The sequence below is a fragment of the Macrotis lagotis genome, chromosome 7, assembly GCF_037893015.1.
Source record: "Macrotis lagotis isolate mMagLag1 chromosome 7, bilby.v1.9.chrom.fasta, whole genome shotgun sequence".
In the NCBI taxonomy this organism is placed as follows: domain Eukaryota; kingdom Metazoa; phylum Chordata; class Mammalia; order Peramelemorphia; family Peramelidae; genus Macrotis; species Macrotis lagotis.
This window is the reverse complement of record NC_133664.1, coordinates 215,869,377-215,892,190: the sequence shown is the minus strand read 5'-3', so window position 1 is coordinate 215,892,190 and position 22,814 is coordinate 215,869,377. Positions and strand designations below refer to the sequence as shown.

The window sequence follows — 22,814 nt, the reverse complement described above, 5'->3', positions numbered from 1 at the left end:
TGACATTGTGTGTTCTCCAATTTAACAACTCCTTCCCTCTTACATACCTTTACAGCTTTGAAGTCAAAGGTCAGCAATAAAGTTCAGGAAGCACCTGCTTAGTGACCTCATCTATCACCTTGTCTCACTTGGAAATGACTTTCAGTTTATTTACTATACAATAGACATCCATCCCTTTATATTTAGCTAGCCTTTGTTTAATATGCCACTGCTTTGTCTTCCTGTTACATATGCAATATTTTGATTTTCCTACAATATATACTGTGGCATTTTGATTTTTATTTTAGTTGGTTGAATAACTCATGACACTCAAAACATTTGAGGGGAGATTTGCTAAAATGATACCATTATTTGTTCTAGTTCTCAACTATGATAAAACCTGGACATTTAGATGTTTATCAAAGGTCTTTTATCAGGAAGAAAGTAAGTGTATCATAAACATGTTAAATGCAGAGACTATATTTTATACTTTTCCAAATTGTCTTTTTTTTTGCCTTACAAATAATAAATGTGATACTAGGAAGATTCATGATTTCTTCAGTGTGGGTACTCCTTCTTCTAATAGAGATCATCATCCTTCTCTATCTTCTCATCCATTGTGAATTTTTTTCCATGTTTTGTTATAAACTTTCTATAAAAGACCTACCCAAACAGTTTGGAGACTTCCCTTTTGTTGTTTTTTGTTTGTTTGTTTGTTTTGGGACAACTTGGAATCTTTTACACTTTAAATTACTGGGCCCACTTACTTTTTTAGTTACATGTATCTTTGGTACTAAAAAAAGTCAAAATATTTACATTAGCATAAATTAATTGTTAAAACATTGAGGAAACATAGGGAACATTCATTTTATAGTTGTTAATTCGTTTAGCTCAAATTAATGATCACAATTTTGTTTTTGCTTCAGGAAGAAGGAGAAGCCCTGGATGTCACAGCAGTAATAAATGCTTGTACTCTTACAGAAGCTCGATATCTTCTAGACCATTTTCTGTCAATGGGAATTAATAAGGTAAATTATGAATACATAATTTAGTGAGTACACTTTTCTAGTGTATTAAGTATTCATACTGTCCTGGAATATTTTAGTCAGTTTCAGCCCAATACATAGGTAAACACATTTACCATGACCAATAGCATTCATTGGTTCTATAAAAATGTGTTCATGTACTTGTCAAACTAATTTTTTTTAAAAGAAATATTTTATTTTATACATCAGTGACTGTAAAGCACAATGTAATTGTAGCATTAGATAAATGCTTAGAGTCATTATCCAAATGATATAGCCAATTTGTTTCTATGCACTTCTGTAATTACAAATAGCACTTTTACCACTTTCAAAAGCCTTTCCATTCAATGCAGTTTTAACCTTGAAACCACTCTAACAGCTTTACAATTTGATAGTTTATAGATAACAATATGGAAGAGATACATTTTTAATGATCTCTCATTTTACTGAACTTATGTGAAAAATAAATCATTGATGGACATGAGTACAAGACTCTGCAAGATAATTTCTAGAGGAAATACAAAGTGAAGGTTGCAGGACATTTTGAGATTTCTAAGAACCATCTTCTATGTCCACATACTGTTGTAATTTGAGCACCATTTTTTCTTCCAATTGCTTTTCTTTGCCAGCAAGAGGTGCCCAAATAAGGTGGATGTTTTGTTTGACTTTGTTGATGGCCTGAACTTTCTGTAGTTCTTTGCTCTTCTTTGATCTGTTCATTATAAATTTAGCTTGATGTTTCTGTTTGATCTCTTCTACTCTCTTCATGGCATCAACTGTTTTATTCCATAGCTCTCTCTGGTATTTGACAGGCTCATTTTATGTTTTTCAAATTCAAATGAATTATCCACTGTAAGTTCTTTGCCAGCTGCCTTTTTGGAAGGCTTTAGTCCATCTGACCTTCCGAGGATTGCGCTTCTTTTTAAAGTTTTTATGGCATTTAGATTTACAAAATCTGAAAACCTTACAGTCGTTGCAGACAAACATCATGCCGTGCCCTGGGTACACCAGCCTGGAACAGAAATAACACTTCTTGATGAGCATCTTGGAGTCAGGCGGACACCTTTCCTGAAGACCAGAGTTCCTGAGACCAAACTGATTTTTTAACATTAAATTTTATTTTTTTTCATATGATCTTCCTTCTCTTCTTTCCACCTTATCTCTAATATGCCTCCCTCCTTCTTCTCCCTCCTTTCCCCATTGAAGTACAAAGAAAAACAAAATTCCATTACAAACTGGTATAGTCAAGACAAATAAATACCCACATTTTGGATATTTATCTCCAAATTTCTCAGTGTGAATTCTTAGTCCCTTTTTTTTCCTATCAGAAGTTAAGTAACACATTTTATCAGGAGTCCTCTGGAATTATGACTGATCATTGTGGTAATCAGAGTCTTTCAAAATTTTTTGCCCTTATGACTGCCTATTGGTCTTATCCTTTGACTATTTAGCAGTTCAGGAATGGTTCTTATTTTCACATCATTGGACTTAGATGAATTCATTTTGTTGATTAATTGTGTCTAATTCTTTGTGATAACATTTGGAGATTTTCTTGACAAAAATATTGAAGTGGTTTGCCATATCCTTTGCCAACTTATTTTTCAAATGAGTTAAGCAAAACTGGGTCAAGTGACCCAGGATCATACTGCTAGTTAGTGTATGAAGCCAGATTTAAACTCAGGTCTGCTTGACCCTAAGCCCACACTGCATTGCATAGCTGCCTCTATACTTGGATACTAATTGAAATTGTTAATCATAGTAGTTTAGGTGATATATTGAATTAAATGGAAAGTTGAGATAGGTCTTATATGTGTGTGTGTGTGTGTGTGTGTGTGTGTGTGTGTTTGTTTTAGGTAAGGAATCTGTGGTCCATTCTAACTCTAGGATTCTATATATATTAATGATGTTACTGTGAAAAAAAATTGGTTGGCGAGTATTATGTGAAATATGGTTGTATATCCCAGCCATCTATATCTGTCTAGCAAGAATTAGACTAACTCAAACAGTCTATATGCTATTCGTTAGAGGGAAGGAATGAAGAATTGAACTAGATGACTTTTAAAATTCTAACTCTTCTTTTACTTCTGTCTACTACCTACCTAATTTCCACTATGAAACTTTTCTTCCCTTTAGATCTTATTTTGTAATTTATCCTTTTTTTTTTTTGCCAAGTAGCAAGATCATTTTTGCTGTTTGTTTTGCATTAGCTTGTCTTTTACAGTCCTAAGCTTTTAGAACAGATAAAGATGCTAAAATAGTTTCCCTTTTGCTCTAAGCTAAAGTAAGAGCCTTAGAAGTCTGAAGAGTCCCAGCATTATTGCTTTGGCTTAATACTGATTTTTAAGATGTTCATTAAGAAATCAAAGAGATAAAAAATAACCAGGAATATACAGTTCATTTTAATTTGAAATCTATGTCTTGAAGACATCTTTCTCCTCTTTCAAATAAGTAAAAAAATGTGATTATGGCTAAGCTGTGTTAAATTGTCCTCTGATTTATATCACTTTTTTCCTATAATGAGACTTATTTTCCTTTAATTATGTAGATATTTGAGTAGAAATATTTTGTTCATGTTTTTTAAAAGGGCATTTTAAAATTTTTGTTTTTGGTACTATTTCAGGGTCTCCAGGCAGCCCAGAAGGAAGCCCAAATTAAAGTTCTTGAAGGTCGACTTAAGCAAACAGAAATAACTAGTGCCACTCAAAATCAACTTTTATTTCATATGTTGAAAGAGAAAGCAGAATTAAATCCTGAGCTAGATGCTTTACTAGGACATGCATTACAAGGTAATTTTGATTATATTTTAGTTTAATAAAACGCATGGTTATATAGCTCATGCTGCCTACTGTGCCAGATATTTTTCCTATTACTTTTGTGAATAGATGCTGTATTTACTTATATTTCTGAAAATTATTTTACCTTTAATTTGCATGCAAGGATGATTTTGAAGATAGACCAGAACAAGGGGAGGGGAAAAGATCACTTAAAAATATGTTCAACCCCTTTTGAACTATTTATCATTTTTGTGTTAATAAGAATTCAACTAAGGTTCTTGAGTGTATGTTAATACATTGAACAGATTTTATTATTTAATTTATTTATATTTCAAAGAATGTAATTGAGTTTGCTCCACATTTATTTTTAAAGTTAAATTGGACATTATCTTATTATATGTGGGAATTTTGACGATGGATCTGTTTTGATTGGAGTGTTGCTTTTTGTTTCCTTTTTTAATGTTGTTTACACAGATCTAGATAGCATATCATTAGGTAAGTATGTTAGCTTTTTGTGTACTATAAAGCTGCATGAATTACTAATTATTCATGTCCACTAACTGTGGTGCATTTTAGTGTTGTTGTTTTTTTAAATAGTCAACTGCTTTTGCATGTACTGTTTTTGTAAACTGACTCATCACAGAGTTACTTTTCCCATTCATCACTTAACCACCCGAAGGTAAAAGCAAGAAATATATCTTTGTTAATTACCTTTCTATTTTCTGAACTTAGGTTCTATGATTTGGCAAACCCTGTGTGGTGTACTGCATCTCATTTATGTTTTCTTTTCAGCTAGGAGAAATAGAATATGCAGTCAGTATTAATTAAGTTGTCTATTAATTTCAATTCTTCTTTTTAACTTTAAAACACAACTTAATTTGAAAATTGAACCCTTTGTGAATTTGCATATTATGTTATTAATCACCCTGGTATTCTTTACAGACTGGCATGCTAATGTTATATAGCAAAGTGTTTGTGTTTTTATAATTGCAAAATAAATGAAAAACATGCATTTTGAACCATTTTTATGGGATATATGTGGGAGTTTATTTTTCATTAGTTTAAGAAGAGTAATTCTACACATGTTATTAGGAAATTCAACCTTTCTATATTTGACTTTGCATCTGAATACCCAGAGGTATTAGATAAATTTTGTCAGCAAGATAAAACTGAAAGGTTCTGTTGGAATGTTCTTGTTTTTCCATTTGTAATAAAATTTATCTGAAATTTGAAAATTTAAGAAGCTAAAAACCTCTTAAATGTCTTATAGGTAAAGGAAGCACAACTAAAAAAATTAAATGGAAAGTGTTGACATCATTTAGATTATAAATTCAAATTTAGACTATTTAAGTGGTATATTGGGGCATATTTAGATTTGATTTCTAATTATATCTGTGTGCTTGTTTGAGTGAGAGAGAGAGAGCCACTCAGAATTCAGAGGACCTGATATAAACTGGCTATAGGACTTTGAGCCATTAGTCCTGAAGTATTCTGTCAAAACTCTACTATGGAGTAGGTGCTGAAAAGCCATTAATAAGGAAGTATCCTGATTAGAGTGTTGAAATCTTAGGACCAAGCTATTCACTCACATTTATGTATGTATGTATATGTATATGATTGAAACTGAATATTAATCTTTTTTACAAGTTTCTATAGACTTTATTTCATTTCTTTTTAAAATTAACTTTCTTTCAACCAACAAAAATCTATCTTTTCTCCTTCCTACTTCCTTTTCCTGTACTGCTCTCCCCATCAAGAAAGCAGAAAAACAAAAATAAAACCCTTTACAAGCATGTAAAGTAAAACAAAACAAATTCCTGCATTGACTGTGTACAAAAAATAGGTTTTGGTCTTCATTCTGAGTCCACCACCTCTATCCTGAAGCAGGCAAAATATTTCATTATGAGTTTCTCTGGAATCATGGTTGGTCAATTGATCAGTGTTCCTAAGTTTTTCAGTTGTTTATCTTTACAGTTTTGTTTTTAGTGTGCAAATTGCTCTACTCCCTTCTCTTTTCACCAGTTTTTTTCTGAGAAGATTATTTCATACAGCATAATAGTATTCTATCACATTTATATTATAACTTATTAAGACATTCTCCATTTGCTGCAATTGCCCTTTTATATTTGTTGGAATTTATTTAAATTTAAATTATGTAGCTAGGTGACACAGTGGATAGAGCACTGACCTTGGAGACTGGTGGAGTTTGAATCTGACTTCAGACACTTGACACTTGCTAGTTGTTTGACTTGGACAAGTCACTTAACCCTGCTTGCCTCACATCCAGGGCCATCTCTAATAATCCCAATTCATATCTGAACACAGGATCCAGGTGGTTCTGGAGGAGAATTGTACATGTTGATAAACATGTTTACAGATTAGTTATTTTTGTTATGAGGAATTAGCATTAAGGGAAAAAGATACATCAGAGATAATTTTTTTAAAGTGTTCATCAGATTCTGAAGGCTTAATTTACTTTTGTTTTGTTTTGTTTTTCTTCTTCTGGATGGGTATAACACTGTCCACAGTCAGTCTAATATTGTTGTGCTAGCTCTCTGAACTGCTGAGAGGAGCTGCTTCCATTAAGGTTGATCAGCTCACAGTGTTGGTAATATGTACAATGCTGTCTTGGTTCTCTCCCTTCACCCAGCATCAGATACTGTAACTCATTCCATGCTTCTCTAGAATCTGACCATTTATGGTTTCTTATAGAACAATAATTTTCCATAGCATTCATGTACCATAACTTGTTTAGTCATTCCGCAATTGCTGGGCATCACCTAGAGCTACACTTTTTATTGTAACAAAGACCTGGAAGCAAAATGTATGCCCATCAAATAGGAAATGCTTAAATAAATTGTATATTGGTGTAGTGAAATATTTTGCTAAAAGAAATGTGAACAGTTCTTGCTTTTTGTAAATTCACATCATGCAAATTCAACTTTTAATAAAGAATTCTGTAAGAAATCCTCATTAAAAAAAAACTTCACTGTTAGTGTACTTTCCTCTTATACCTCTTCTCAGGACTCCTTGGTCTATGTCTCTACAACCTTCCCCCTAAAAAAAAAAGTTGAAAAAAAACTGTTTCAGATAAAGCAGAAAAACAGATGTACAGAGAGACTGCTACCACCACCATAGCTGAATTAAAAGCTTTTCTTGAAACCTCCAGTCCCAAGAGACCTTTGCCCTTCTCTGTCCACTTGCCTTCAAGAATGCCATGTGGATTTGGTACCGCATGTCCACATGTCCTTGAACAGTGTACTGGCCATTTCTCTCTAGGGGTGCACAGATCCCTTTCCTATTTTCTTCCATAGTTTGTTTCCCATACCTCAAAGTAAATTCTCATTTATGCAGACAGACATAGAGATCTGCAGAATAGTCCACATACAAAAAATGAGAACTATATTTAATATAAAGGAAAAACTTGGATGATCTCAGGCAGAATGAAGTGAACAGAATCAAAACAGCAATTTATACCATTACATCACATCACATCACATCACATCACATCACATCACATCACATCACGTCACATCACGTCATATCACATCCATATACCATGCAGTGCCAAATAACTCTGACAGCAATTTTTAAAAACTTTTTGTTGTTCACTCATTTGAGTCATGTCCAACACTTGTCATGACCCTTTTTAGAGTTTTCTTGGCTGATACAGGAGTGGTTTACTGTTTCTTTCTGCAGCTCATTTTACAGATTAGGAATTAAGGCAAACAAGATTAAATGACTTGCCCCGAGCCACACAGCTAGTAAGTGTCTGAGGTCAGATTTGAACTCAGGAAGATGAGTCTCCCTGACTCAAGTCCTAACACATTATCCACTTCACCCCCTAGTTGAGGCAGTTCTTAAAATAGTGGACTATTAAAAGACATTTATTTTTATTTTTATTTTTCTGGCTCTATTGGTTTTATAAATTTTATTAGTTTGCTGCACTTATCTGAATTGAATGGAGTTTTGCTTATTATGGACAAGTTTATATAACTGCTAACATCTGCTGCATGCAAATCTGTTTCTATTTTTCATATCCTTGTGAATCAGATCAATATTAATGTGACATATAAAAAGTTTCAGGCACACGAGTGTATTTTTTATTTTGCAAGATTGAGTTAAATAGCATGGTTTAAAATGTTTTCAGTTCTTGTACAGTCATACAATTTACATGTATTTGCTGATTTCCAGTATTGATAATCATATACAAGGTAAAATCATAAGCATTTTCTTTTCTGAGAAATTGTGCAGTAAACAATTGGATGTCTGTTCACAAATTCATGGAATTGTTCCCACAGTTGACAATGTCATGTTCTATATTCTTACCCTTCTTATTTCCCAATTTTGAGTTATCTTTTGTCTCATTCTAGAAAGAAAGAAATAGTGAAGAAGTATTTTAAAAATAATATTCTTTGATATTTCATTCTATTTAATCATTGGGACAGGAATAAACTGTAACTGGTTTATAGGTGATGATTTAAATTAAATATATATATTTTTAATTTTGGAATATTTTTTTTAGACAATATAGAGGATAGTACTGATGAAGAGGCACCTTTGAACAGTCCAGGAATAGAGGGAAGGTAAGCAATTTTTTTTATAATGATATTGATGATGACATTGGAAAGTGACTGCTTTTATTATTTTTTTATGAATGAAGAAACCGAGGCAGAGGCTAAATGACTTTCATAACTTTAAAAAACTCTTTGTATTTGATTTGTTTTAAACCTTTTTAGAAATCATATCAACTATGTTAAATTATAGTACAGTAGAGAAAAGCTACTTAAACTACAAATTATCTAGAACCACAAACATTCTTCAGCATTTTTATGCATTTCAACTCTTACTGATATGGATACTTAGTTCAGTGGTGCATATCTTAATCTACTACACCTTCCCCTCCCCCCCCCCAATATGAGATAATGCTTTTTTATAAGTCCTCCACAGGAAACTTCATTCTATGTTCTGGGGTCTTTTTATGGATTCTTTTTATTTTATATATGGATAATAAAAGAGTATTTGATTGTCTATTGTTTTTTGTGTGGTTCTCTAAATTTGACCATTCCAACTCCATCTCTGATGTTAGACTTTTATGCTGTTTTTTGTGCTCAGTTAATTATTGGTAATATGCACATACACTATATAATCATAATTCTCTTGAGACCATCATGTTCTTTTTTGCAGAAGTATTTGTATTTTTTAAAAGAAAGGGTTTTGTTTCAGAGAGAAGTTTAGAGTCATTAAAAGCATTGTGTAATTTCTCAAATGCAATTCTAGTCTGCTGTTTTCCATCAGTTCAGCTCTGGGCTTAGTTTATGGACCAAGTATATATAGAAGACTAGGCCTTGCCAGGTTATTCTTATGCCTCATTTTCTAGATTGGAAGGAAATGAGAGAATTGTGGAACATTTAATAATTGACAAAATTATGTATACCTAGAGAATGGAGAAGATACTCAACAGGGATACTTGATTCAGATGAATAATAACTTTCTGCATCTGAATTGCTTAGGGCTGATCTGCACTCAAAATCCTGAGAAAATAGTCAGAGCTCCTCATACCCCTTACCCTTTTTGTATTTAGTCATATAGGAAGTTATGTCACTGTTGAAACCTGAGCCACTTGAATCTCAGGCATAATTTCACTGCTTTTAAGGGAAAACTAATAGAATCTGTTGTTTGAACTTTAGAAAAAGCTAGCCTAACCTATGAGATAGATCCCTAGTAAATATTGTTCCTATTTTATTTTTCTCTCTCATGTGTATATGTATTTATGTGTGTATGTATGCATGTATATATGTATGCATGTATGTGTATATATGTATGTATATATAAACACATAAATATCCATCAGTCTGCTATATTTGAGACAACTAGGTGATGCTTTGGATAGAACATCAGGTCTAAAGTCAGGAAGACTAATCTTTCTGAGTTTAAATATGACTTATAACACTTACAAGCTATATGACCCTGGGCAAGTGACTTAACCTTTTTTTGCCTCAGTTTCCTCATCTATAAAATGAGCTGGGAAAGAAATGGCAAAAATCTTCACTATCATGGTCAAGAAAATTCCAAATGGAATCATAAAGCATTTGTTAGACAAGATGAAATGACTGAACAACAACTATGCTTGCTCCTTGGACTTTCCATTCATTTTTATATCATGGTCTACATAATTGGCATTCTTCATTCACTTGGTTTTTCTAGTGCAGATAATTTCATGAAATTATTTTGAGGGATTATGAATCTCATTTAGAAGGTCCTACCATGTTACTAGCTTAAGGCTAAATGTTACCCACCAATAGGAACATCTAGATATAGACTCTGCTCTGGATATTCATATTTAAACTCCCTTTGCAAGTATAACTCAAAAGGCTTTTAGGCTATTTTGCCTTCTTCCAATATTGCAATATATCAGTGTCTTAGGACATGGTGATAGATTATGTTTAACATTTTTTTTTGTAAGGCAAAGGGGGTTAAGTGGCCTGCCTAAGGCCACACAGCTAGGTATCTATTAAGTGTCTGAGACTGGATTTGATCCCAGGTACTCCTGACTCCAGGGCTGGTGCTTTATCCACTACGCCACCTTGTCGCCCCCCAATTTCCATTATGTTTGATGTCAATAGCTTGCTTAAAAGATAAGTTTGAAACTGTTAATTGTTCACCATAATCATCTCAGAGAGGTAATTTGGCATTCTTTGTAGGCTGTGGAAGAGTCCATTGTTGTACAGGAGACAGGAAAATCTGTGTTCAAACCCCATCTCTCATAATTATTTGCTGTGTGACTATATAGGCAAGTAACAGCATTTAAGTGGGTATTTTACAGTCTGATAAAAATATAGATTGATACCTTTTTTCATAGGATCATGTATTTTAAAATTAAAAGGGATATTAGAAGTCATCAATACAGCTCACTTATTTAATAGTGAGGACTTTAGTTATTAGCTCTAAAGGGGCAGTAAATGACAAAGCTGGCATTTAAACTTGTATCTTTTAATTACAAATCCAGTATGCCACATTACTTTCATTTCAGTTTTTTCTTTTAATTTGATATTGATTTGATCTTAACTATAACTAGTTTGTAGTTTTAATATATACTATATTTCCCCATGTATAAGGTACCTTAATTTTGGGGCCTGAAATTTGAAAAAAAGTATTGTATAAAGTTATTGAACTCAAGTTTTATTCATCATAAAATTCATACATATCTTCATCACTGTCAGAATTCCCATCCATTAGCTTGTCCTCATCTGTGTTTGATGACGAATCGCTATCTTAGGAGAGGCTCTGACTGCTATCCTCGTTGTGCTTTGATCCATGATTGACCACAAGCAAGTCTGGTGCATGGATGCATGCTTAGTCCATTCTGTTTCATGAACCTGAAGCACCAATTGTGTCCTTTGAAATCAGTCACTTCTTTTTCATCAGAAATTCTTGCTTAATGCTGAACCATCTTTGAGGACATAGGAATTCCAGTTGCCCTCTGCTCTTCAATCCATATCTTCAATTATCTCTCTAAATCAGGTCATTTGGCTGACTTGCCTCTCATGGCCTTCTTCTGCCTTGGCGTTTTCATTAGGGTTTCTTCTTCCTGTAGCCAACCTTGGATTGTTTTCTCATTTGGAGAAGGACCAAACTACCTTCACGGTTTCCCTTCACTTTTGCAAACTGGATCACTTTTAACTTGAATTTAGCCATGTAGGAAAATCTTTTCTGAGCCATATCTGGGCAGAATGTGACAAAATATAACCTAATATACCAGTAACAAATGTGAAATGTTGAGTGCAAAGACAACAAGGCACGTAAAAGTGGGAAATGCACATAAAAAACCCTACAATTGCTAGATAAGATGCTCCCAGTTTTTAGACCCCCAAATTTTTCAAAAAAGCATGTGTCTTATACATGGGGAAGTACAGTACATCTTCTGCTTCAGAAAAAGCCTGCCAGAGCAAAACATTTCCTGTTGCTAGGACATAATCAGTTTTATTTTTTGTGAATTAATATGATGATTGCTGTATCCAGTAACTTTGGAAAATTTTTAAAAAATTGTATCTGTGTTTTACAAGCATTAGAATTCAATGTAGTATACAAACCATTGACCTCCTAATTCTGAAAATATTTTTCTTTATGTTTTAACTATTATCCTCTGTATCAGCCTTTACAGTATTTTAGAATATAGGTTGATAAAACTGCAAAATATTTTTGAGATCTAGAATTTCTTTACCTCTGTGGCTCATCTTGGTTTATAAGCTACAATTCTCTTCATAGTTGTCTTTTTGCAAGTGCTCATCATACACACTGGAGAGCCTAATAACTCTCCATAAGGTAACTCCACAGAGTAACTCTACAGGTCCTCAGAAAGCTGACATTGCCAATTGAAACCATACCTAAATTCTTGTTGTTCAATCATTTTTCAATTGTCTGACATTTTATGACTTGACTTTTCTTGGCATGGGTTTTCTTGGCAAAGATACCAGTGCAATTTGCCGTTGCCTTTTACAGCTCAATTTATAGAAGAAGAATGTAAACAGGGTTTTGCTCAGGGTCATACAATTAGCAAGTATCTGAGGCCATAATTGATCTCAGCAAGATGAGCCTTCCTGACTTCCAGCTTGACTCTCTATCCACTGTATTATTTAGCATGCATTTAACTGCATATATTAAAGCTTGCAGAACTTGTTCTCCAATAACATGGTTTTTGCCATTCCTATTGCTATGATAATAATAATAATAATATAATAATAGGCAAACAAAGATAAAGTATCCAATTAAGAATTTTAATTACAGGGGGCGGCTAGGTGGTGCAGTGGATAGAGCACTGGTCCTGGAGTCAGGAGTACCTGAGCTCAAATCCAGCCTCAGACATTTAATAATTACCTAGCTGTGTGGCCTTGGGCAAGCTACTTTAACCCCATTTGCCTTGCAAAAATAAAAAAAAACTGAAAAAAACTGAAGAATTTTAATTATAAATATTTGTGGAATAGAATTTTTATGCATTTTTAAATGGTTTGTTTATCTGTAGCTCACTATCTTCAGATCTCATGAAGCTTTGTGGTGAAGTTAAGCCTAAAAACAAGGTAAGGTGAAATAAAGATAATAGGAAAAATGTAAATTTCTTTTCCTAATTTTTCATTGGTACATCTATGCACTTTCTCCACTTATGTTAACATCACCCATCCTAGTTGTCATAAATCTAAGCACCTAAAGAAATTGGAATGGTTTAATATTAATTTGATTATAAAATATGTAGATTTCAGCAGAAATCTTAAAGGTGACTTACCTTACTACTTGTTTAATTATTCAGGTTGTTACTAACTGCATGTTTGCTTCTATCATAAATAATTCTGTAGGATTAGTTCAATTTGAAGCAATTATAAAATGGTTTAAATATATGCAGTCTTCTATAGAGAAAGAAACTACATTTTATAATAAGGTTCTATAATTGACAGAATTAAAATCTTCATTTATTCACTTTCTGAGCGCAGCTCTAGTTCCTCATCTCATATGACATCTTGGGGTCATTCTTTTTAGAAAATACATACATACATACACATAAAAATGAAAATGTAAGTTCAAGATATTTCTTTATTTTTTGAATAATAGTTTGCTTTTAACTGTTTTTTTCCCCCTTTTGGGTATTAGGCACGAAGGAGGACAACAACTCAAATGGAATTACTCTATGCAGATAGCAGTGAACTAGCTTCAGACATTAGTACAGGAGATACCATTTTGTCTGGCCCTCTTACAGCTGTTGCAGAAGGGCAGGAGATTGGATTGAATACAGAGACAAGTGATGCTTCTGCTAGGGAAAAAGAGCTCATTCCCCCATCTGGCTTACCTTCTAAGATAGGCAGCATGTAAGTTTGGCCCAGCTAAACTAACTTTCTGTCTTTTGGCTTTTTATGTGCATGTAGCAAGTATCTTATATGTAGTTTAAATATCTTTTTTAAATTTATAGGATCTGTAATTTTCAGACTAATAGGTATTAGATTCACTTCTAAAAACTGTTCATTTAATTTATTTTTATATCTTAAAATTTATGTGGATTTGGAATTTTTCTGGGTGAATTTTTTTTTCAGAATTAAAATTGTTTCTAAATTTTAGGGGTGATCTTTAAGATGAAAGATTGTTGTGTGTATTTTTTTAGAGACAGTTGTATAAACCTAAATTCTGATCTTTATTCTAAACATCTAAATTAGATTTACATTAATAAAGTAAATGGATTTATATTAAATTCATTTCAAATACCTCATTTTCAGATATTACAAAGGTCTATTAATCCTTTTTGTAACTTATTTATAAAATACATAATTTTAAAAAAAGCAACCCTATTAGTGCTTCACTCCATGAAATTTATTGCATTAAGAATTTCCTAGCAGAAGATATTTTCCTTAAAATATCATAGTAAGGACTGCAGTCTCCATGCCTGTTACTATGAAATCCAGCTCTAACCATCTTTTCACATATCATCTTGGCACACCCTTTTTTCATTGTATACATTTCATTGCATTCAAAGTTGCTTAAAGATAGTTCTGTTTAAAATTTTTTTTTCTTTTGGGGATCAGATAATATGATCTATTCCAACAGATCATTTTTCATATTTAAACATTTTATTAGTCATTTTCTGATTCAAATCTTTTTTAACATTTTTTATACTTAAGCCTCACACACAGTTTACCACATGGCTATTAAAGAGTGTATACATATACACTGTCAAATTTGAAAGTTGCAGATAAGGTAATTGATACATTTTCCCCATTCCAAAAGAAATCTATTCTTTTACAATGTAACTTTTATTGTTTTTGGATATTTCTGATATCTTTAGTTTAGATTATATTTTAATGATTGCAGATATTTCTTGCATGTGCTTGAGGTGACATAAATAATTGCAGTTGCTTTTAGAGACTGCTAACTGACACAGCTGAGCTTTTCTGATAAAATTTGTTTAAAATATTAGGGTAGATCTTAGGGACTTGCATGTTTCAATATTTAGTCAGATGAATAGAAATATTTTGAGCCTCAAGACTCCAAGACTGTGGCCTGGAATCCAGATTCAGGTAATGTCTTCCTTTTGTTTTTTTTTGCAGTTTTTATCATTTTATCATGGTGGGTTTTATTGATCATGAAAGGCACAATTGCCTTGAGATACATACATAAATATATATATATATATATATATATATATATACACACACACACACACACACATACATATATATGTATGTATATTGTTTATTGTAGATAAATCTTAAATGTTAATTTGAATACATTCTTTCTGAGATCGATTGTTATGAAGATTTAGTCAATAAATGCCTAAAATAGTTTATCATTCAAAGGAAAATAATTTAAAATATTGCAAACTTCATTTGTGTTATGCCTTTTCTATTTGGTGATGTTAGGCTTTGAAAACACATTTTCCCCCACTTATTCTGAGGAATATGCTTTTTAAATTTGTCATTTTAAAATAATTCTCTTAAGTGACCATGGATAAATATAAAGCAAAGATCTTTTTTTTCCAAATAAACTTCTTCATTTTAACTGATTTTGTGGCAACATAAAAATAAGAAAAAGGTAATATAAAATTTTGCCAATTATATGTGATTAAAATAACTAATGATAAAAAATGGTTTAAAAGTATAGAATATAATAAATAGGTACTTTTTAGATTTCAAATAAAAAATGTCCTTTAAATTTTTTTAATTTAAATTCATAGAATTCTTATTCTCATAATTTACCATGATCAATTTATCTATGATGTTATACTAACAGTCATTTATATGGTTGTGTTTTTTAATCAGCTTGTTTTATTTTGAGATACTACATTAAAAAAATTACTCATCTTATTAATTTCTTTCAAAACAATTAGTGATTCAGTTTTACAACTAATTTATCCACTATTCAAAGTATATTTAGCATAGTCATGGAATAATGTACTGCTAATTTTTGAATATCAAACACAACCACAATAAAATTTATATATTTATTTAAGTAGTTTTTAAGGTTTTCTTGTCCTGTGTTTTAATTCTTTTTTTTATCTTGTTCACTTATGCTAATTTCTAAATTCCTCCTTTAGAAAAAATAATTTGTGGCAAATGATTTCATGAATAGGGCAATATGACAAATTAAATTATATTTCAATTTTTAAATTTTAGTACTTAACAGAATTTTTACTGTCGTCTTAGCTCTAGACAACCATCTATACCTGAAAAGAAAATACCTGAACCTTCACCTTTAACCAAGAGGAAGGCATTTGAGAGAGCAGAAAAATCAAAGACTAAGGAACAAAAACAGTAAGTTGCAATTACTATTGTCCTCCCAGATAAAATATATTCTTCAGTGATAATGTATCTGTAACTTAGGATAGAGATTAGACCTATTATTACATTACCATAAGGAATTTCCAGCTAAGGAAATTCCCTCTTACCATTGCAGGTCAAGAGAACCCACCCATGTTTTCTTCTTTCCAGGGCTAGCTTTCTCTGTATCCATTAAGCCAAAATACCTCTAAGAAGCAAATATCAAATAAAAAGGATTTTGCCCAAGTACAAACACTGAGATACATTGATTTTTCTCACATTTTTCTAATTGAAGATACATAGAGACATGGTTTCAGATAATTATATACTTGCCTAACTTATAGTACTGAATCAAATCCTTCAGAATATTTTAGGAATAAAACAAATAAATAGCTTATAAATATAAGAATTAAACAAAATATTCTGCATGTATTTGAGCTCAGTACATACCTATACTGAATTCTCAAACAGTACTTTTTCTCTGTAGGCTCATTTAGTCAGCACAAGAATATCAGACAAGATTTTCCCTTATTCAGAATTCTTGTAAAAAATGCATGCTGTCTTATCTTTTCTTTATACTGGAAGCACCTAATTAAAGCTGTGGTGGACATTTCATTCAGTCTTTTCTAACATATTAACCAACTAAAGACACAACCTTAATGTTCTTTTTTCTTGTAGCTCAGATTCTGGAACCTCAGAGGCTAGTCTTTCACCTCCTTCTTCCCCACCAAGCCGACCCCGTAATGAACTGAATGTTTTTAGTCGTCTTACTGTTTCTCAGGGAAACACATCAGTTCAGCAGGATAAGTAAGTTGCAGGGGAAAGCTAGACTTTCCATGGCATTCTAAGTTCCTTAGTATACTTTCCAAAAAATCTTTTCATCTCCTCCCAAGTTAAACACATGATATATTTTAAAATTTATTTTCTACTGGATAAATTTTTAAATGAAATACAGAGTAAAAATTAAAGAAAATTATTTTCTTTTGAATGGTATTCAGTAATAGAAGATGAGAGTATTCTTGTATTTTTGGAATTTGACTTTTTTGATTCTTTTAAAAATATATATCTTCAAGATTCCTACAAGTTTTAGTTCATATTTCAATTCTTATATTCTGTATTAGAAGAAATCCACTAACTTCTGTTACATATAATAGCCTAAAATAGCTTTTCATAAATAATCTTTATCCTTTTGTTCAGTCAGAACCTCTCTACCAACAAATAACATCAATTCTGGCCTGGGAACAATGAGACTTCTTTCTTTTTCTTTTTTTTTTGACATACTGACAATATGAACATTAAGATTTTAAAGACAAACTTAAGAAAAAAATTACTGAACCAGAATTTCTCCTGAAAAAATTTAGTACTGATACCATTGATGTATCATATTAACTCTCATTAATAATTGGAAACTGTTTTAGTTTAAATTGTAGTATGTGGAGAGTATGTTTGTTTTTTCATTGCTTGTTTCTTCCATGCTGTTCATTATCTTTGTGTATTCAAGTAGATCACAAAATTTGCAAGAAGCCCTCAAAGCCATTTAAAAATCAATCTAGATGGGTCAGCTAAGTGGCACAGTGAATAATAGAGCACTGGAGTCAGGAGGACCTTAGTTCAAATCTGACCTCAGACACTTTTTAATCATCTAGCTGAGTGACCTTGGGAAAGTCATTTAACCCCCCAAACAAAAAACATAACTAACTAATAATTAATAATAATAATAATTAATAATTAATTAATTATTAATAATTAATTAAAATTTCAGACAAAAATGCAGTACAGTAACTGCAACTTTCTGAAATTTCTGTTTTGAAATAGTTTAATTGAAGTTAAAGTGATTCTAATTTATTTTAGCTTATATCTACCACTTTTATTATTTTCATAATAAAATAAATATTTCAATAAATAATTGTGGCAATATGTGGGGAATAAATTGAATATTCCTTTTTTTAATATTCCTTTTGTCAGTTGCAGCTTCATTTATTATCTTTAAAAATCACCTAATAATTTTGCTTTCACATTCCTATGAAGCTGTTTTCCATTTTTGGAACAATTTCTTCATTTCTCATTGAAATTTACCTAATGAACTTCTGCCTTAATTTGACTCTATGAATAATTCTTTAAAGCTGAAAGCAAGATTTTAATTTTAAAAAGGAAAATTAATGTAACCTATAATCAATCCTCAAATGCACAATATATTTCCTTCCTTTGGTCACTCCTTTATCCCCATTCTATTTTCAGTAAGTCTCCTTTTCAATAAATAGCCAAGTGTGAGAATAAATCTTGGACCATTTATTATACTAGTGCATTACAAACTAGACAAAGACTAATTTTTACATTTAGTGAGTCTTGTCTCATGAAGGCTTAAACCCTGTATCAAACCCCACCTTCCATTCCATTCTTTTTTTTTTTTAAGACTTTTGAGGATTAAACACGGGCATTTTCCATTTCAAAAGCTTATCAGTCACAGAGCCCTGACAGTGTGATTCCCCACCTTTAGGTCTGAGTAAGTGGTAAATAAAATTAAAATTATTTTTCCTGCGTCTTAATAGTATTTTTGATGCATCTTTTAAAGATAAAATTCACCATACTCATTCCTAGTTGAGTTTTCAAGGTAGAGATAATTTTTTTTATGAATTTAAAGTTTTTTATTTTAAGGAAAATTAATAGAAATTGTTTTAAATTGAAGGAATTTATATTATACCCTTTTTATTTTTCCTATATTTTCTATGACCTTAAAATATTCTTCCAGTAAGTAAGTTATAATTTAGAAAGCCTGTAAAAACAAAAACCTGGAAAAAAAGGACTTTTATAATCTATATTAACAATTTAAAACATCATTGTATACACTAAAATGGAGAAGCAGGACACTATGAGGAAAACGTTGGCAGCATTTGTGGGTTAGCTATACTATTAATGTTCAGTTCATTCAGAAACTTTACAATACTGATACCTGTATTCTTTCTCCTCACTATACTACCACTGTTCTTTATAGGTCTGATGACAGTGATTCCTCTCTCTCGGAAGTACACAGGTACTTTCTTTCTTTCCTGTATTCTGATATCATATTGATTTTCTAACCTGTCTTTCAAGAGTTTTCAAAGCAAGTCTTATTTTCTTGCATGCTTTTTCCCCCCTTTTTTCCTAAGTCATATATATATATATATATATATGCATTGAATTTTCCTTTTTTTCCTGCCAGAAATTTACCCTTTTATAAGCATACATTTTAGGGGGAAATAGAGTTAAGCTTTTTTGCTATGGTGGTTTTTAAAATTTATATTCTTTGCTGTCTATATGCAAATATTTTTGAAAATTATAAATTATAAATACATGGAGACTAATAAGGATTATTGTCTATTTATTAATGGTAATTAGTTAATAAAAATGAGAGACTGGGCAAGATACTTATGACTATTAATATTATTTTAAATTGAAAATTTTTACAAAATTCTATGGAGTAACATATCTGAAATGATAGGAATGACAAAAGAAGAAAGAAAAAAGAACAAAGCAAAAATTTAAAAGAAAGAAAAACAGAATTTTAAAGTATGGGATTACATTCCTTATTGGTTTTAATTGAAAGAATAGCAATTAATTTTTGGAATTTTCCATTACCTTCCCCTATCACCCTTCTTCATTCCTTCTGTCTATTTTCAGCTTTTTATTTTTCCTATTATTTAGTAATTTTGTTGGTTAACAGACAATTTTCTAAGATGTAGGCAGGATGAAGGTGAGATGAAATGTTTCCATTCGTTGCGTAACACTATATGAATGGATAAAGACTTATATGCATGTCCTGGAAAAAAAATGAAGAATATTTTTTCCATTTATTTTTAGCTGAACAATAACTTCAGTATTTCTATTGTACTATTTTAAAATACTTAAAATTTGACTTTTTAAAAAAATTTTCATATGGTTTTATTTTAATCAAGAAAGAAAATGTTATATGTATGCCTAATTTATGTTGACATTGTGGTAGTCTTCAGACTCATTAATATAGAGAATTAAGGCTAAATCTCTACAACAAAAAGAATTGAACTCCAACTTATATTTTCTCATATTTACAATACATTCATCACAATGAAAAAAATAGTTCCAGGCCTCTTTCAACTTTTCCATGTACAGAAGAGTTAAATTGAATTGACACAAATCAGAGAAGGTAAATATTTGGAGAAATATTATTAAAATTATGAAATATTATAATAATAGCATTTGAAATCACATCACTTAGGGCAGAAGTAATGAGGCTCTGTAACTAAGTGACAATTGTCTAAGGAAAAAGCAACTCGTTTTTCATCTCTAAGTCATAAGATTGCATAATTAGATAAATTATATCCCATCTAACTCAACCATTTTTCACACTGAGTATCATCCGAAAATAAACTGCTCTATAATTGCTGTGGATGGAAAACTTATATTTTATTTGCACTAACACCTCTTGAATGATATGAATGACCACAGTAAATTTATACAAACTTCATAAATTTGTACACTCAGATGCTGTTTGTTATTAAACTTATTAAATCCAACATGAGTATGGCTACTTAGAATCTGTAGTGTTGAAAAGATTCAGATTTTCATTTTTTAAGGATATACTTTCTAGGACCCAAGTCATTTCCACACAGTGGGGTAGTCTCTAATGTCAGTCTCCAGGTATGGAAAAATAATAGAAGACTCTAAGTCAGAAATAATTTCAAATGAGTAAAACTGACTTTACTTTCATAACAAGTGACTATTTAAATATAATAAAAAATTTTGTTCTATAACTCTTGTTTTTGATGTTTAAAATCACATACATATCAGTTTTAACTTTTTACTGTTTACTACCAGATAAACTGGTCTTAACAATGTGGCCTTTCATTCAAATAATAGAAGCAAGAGTATATAGCATTGATATTTTTACTTAAGACTTCTGAAAGTCAAGGATTAAAAAATGAATTAGAATATGACAACATATGATTTTAAAAGTTTTCAGTAAACATATTCTTAATTGATTGACTTATGACCCAGAAGAAGGACATGAATTCTAGGATCACAGCCCAAAATGAGTTTTATGAGATTGTTAAATTGGTTAATTTATACTAATATATCAAATTTATAGAGAAAAAAATGAAGTTAATAAATAAAATTCCCCCAACTCCTCCAGACAGTAGTAGTCAGTTTAATAAAACATGAGAGTAATACTAGTAATTCCTGACAGAAATACTTTACTATCCACTACTTGATGAACAGAGCATTAATTCTGCTACACTTAACCTCTAGTTGTAATATAGCAGACATTAATAATAGATTGTAATCTGCAAATATCAGTTTCCACTGCCACTACCTTTTGCTTAGTCCCTCTTTCAGCATCCTCCTAAGAGCTCTTCTCACCTCTACTCTTATCTCTGCAATACATCTTTCATATTGATAGCTTCCTTCTGGACCCTAAGAATCAATTATTTGTAACTGAAACTACTGTATTTGTCTCACCCATTAGAATATGGGCCCAAGATTTAGCACTATCTTTTGCATGATTATGTACATATTTTTAAAAATATAAGCATTCATTTATATTTATTCATCCATAGATCAGACTCTGTCATTTTTCTGCTTAAAAACCATCGATGGCTCCATGCATCTTTTGAATTGTTCTTTCCTTTTTCTGCCTTCCTAAAGTAAATTACTGCAGTACCTGTTTCTTCTGCTCATCTTACTTTGTACTTTTCTTGATCCTCAAAATACTTGAGTAAATGTTATTATACTTTGAATAATTTTTTGGTTATAGTGACTGTACTGAGAATTTAGAATCATAGGGTCTTAGATGTCAAAGACATTTACAATCATATAATCTTGATATAGTGGGTGAAGTTGTGGTTTTGGAATGATAGGTCCTAGGTTCAAGACTACTATTTATTAGTTGTTTGATTTTGGGTAAGTTTACCTCTCTGGACTTTAATTTCTTTATCTGTTAAGGTAACTTAAGATTTATAAACTTTTTATATTTTTATCATTGCAATCTATGTATTTTGCTTTATGTATTTGAAAACATAATTCTGAGAAAGTTCCCATAGATAGCCAAAGGGATCCATGGCATTAAAAAAAAGTCAAGGATCTCTTATCTAGATGATCTCTAAGGCTTCTTAGTTCTAAAGTTTGGAATCTCCCATTTTTGAAGATAGCTTCTTTATATCCTCCCTGTTAAGGATGTCATGTAGCCTTTGCTTAGTTACTTCTAGTAAAGAGAAGCTCATTTCTTCAAAGACATTCTCTTATCAGGCTATTTTTATGTACCTGTAATAGTTACCTATCTGTACTTTTATTCCTAGGATTTAGTTCTATTGCTTTGAGTTAGAACAGTTTAGTCCATGATTGATATTATATTCTTTCAAGTGCTATAACTTCCTTAAATCTTCTCTTTTCCAAGATAAATATCACTAGTTCCTTTCCCAAATATGGTTGCCAGACTTTTCTCTTCTGGGTCTTCACCTATAAAGATGTTCTTCTTTGTCAATATTCACCTTAGAATATAATGCCCAGAGCTGATTATAATACTTCATATTTTATGGGAACAAGTTAGAGTATAGTGAAATTATTCTATCCATCATCTTGTAACCTTCATTTCTATTGATAACATTACTGTTAATTTAGCTTTTTTCAGTCTCATTGTATTATTGTCCAAAACTGAGTTTGTATTATCCCACAAAGTTTTTTTAAAATATTAAAATTCCTCCTAATGTAGATCTTCCCTATTATAGTTC

At 31.3% G+C, this 22,814-nt stretch overlaps 1 protein-coding gene and 1 pseudogene across 11 annotated transcripts in view; one reads left to right on the top strand and one right to left on the bottom strand.

The window, feature by feature from the left end:
- KIF21A (kinesin family member 21A) overlaps positions 1 to 22,814 on the top strand; it is a 150,425-nt gene that overhangs the window by 109,819 nt on the left and 17,792 nt on the right. For 2 of the 11 annotated variants that reach the window (XM_074194842.1, XM_074194844.1), the window contains 9 exons: positions 906 to 1,007; positions 3,625 to 3,790; positions 4,253 to 4,273; positions 8,304 to 8,364; positions 12,801 to 12,855; positions 13,421 to 13,635; positions 15,961 to 16,068; positions 16,753 to 16,881; positions 19,067 to 19,105. In XM_074194842.1, the coding sequence (XP_074050943.1) occupies positions 906 to 1,007; positions 3,625 to 3,790; positions 4,253 to 4,273; positions 8,304 to 8,364; positions 12,801 to 12,855; positions 13,421 to 13,635; positions 15,961 to 16,068; positions 16,753 to 16,881; positions 19,067 to 19,105 (896 nt within the window). The remainder of the gene's footprint in view (positions 1 to 905; positions 1,008 to 3,624; positions 3,791 to 4,252; positions 4,274 to 8,303; positions 8,365 to 12,800; positions 12,856 to 13,420; positions 13,636 to 15,960; positions 16,069 to 16,752; positions 16,882 to 19,066; positions 19,106 to 22,814) is intronic. The other 9 variants (XM_074194843.1, XM_074194846.1, XM_074194845.1 and 6 more) reach the window with 5 other exon arrangements.
- Positions 1,272 to 2,048, bottom strand: LOC141493455 (putative ribosome biogenesis protein RLP24 pseudogene; annotated as a pseudogene).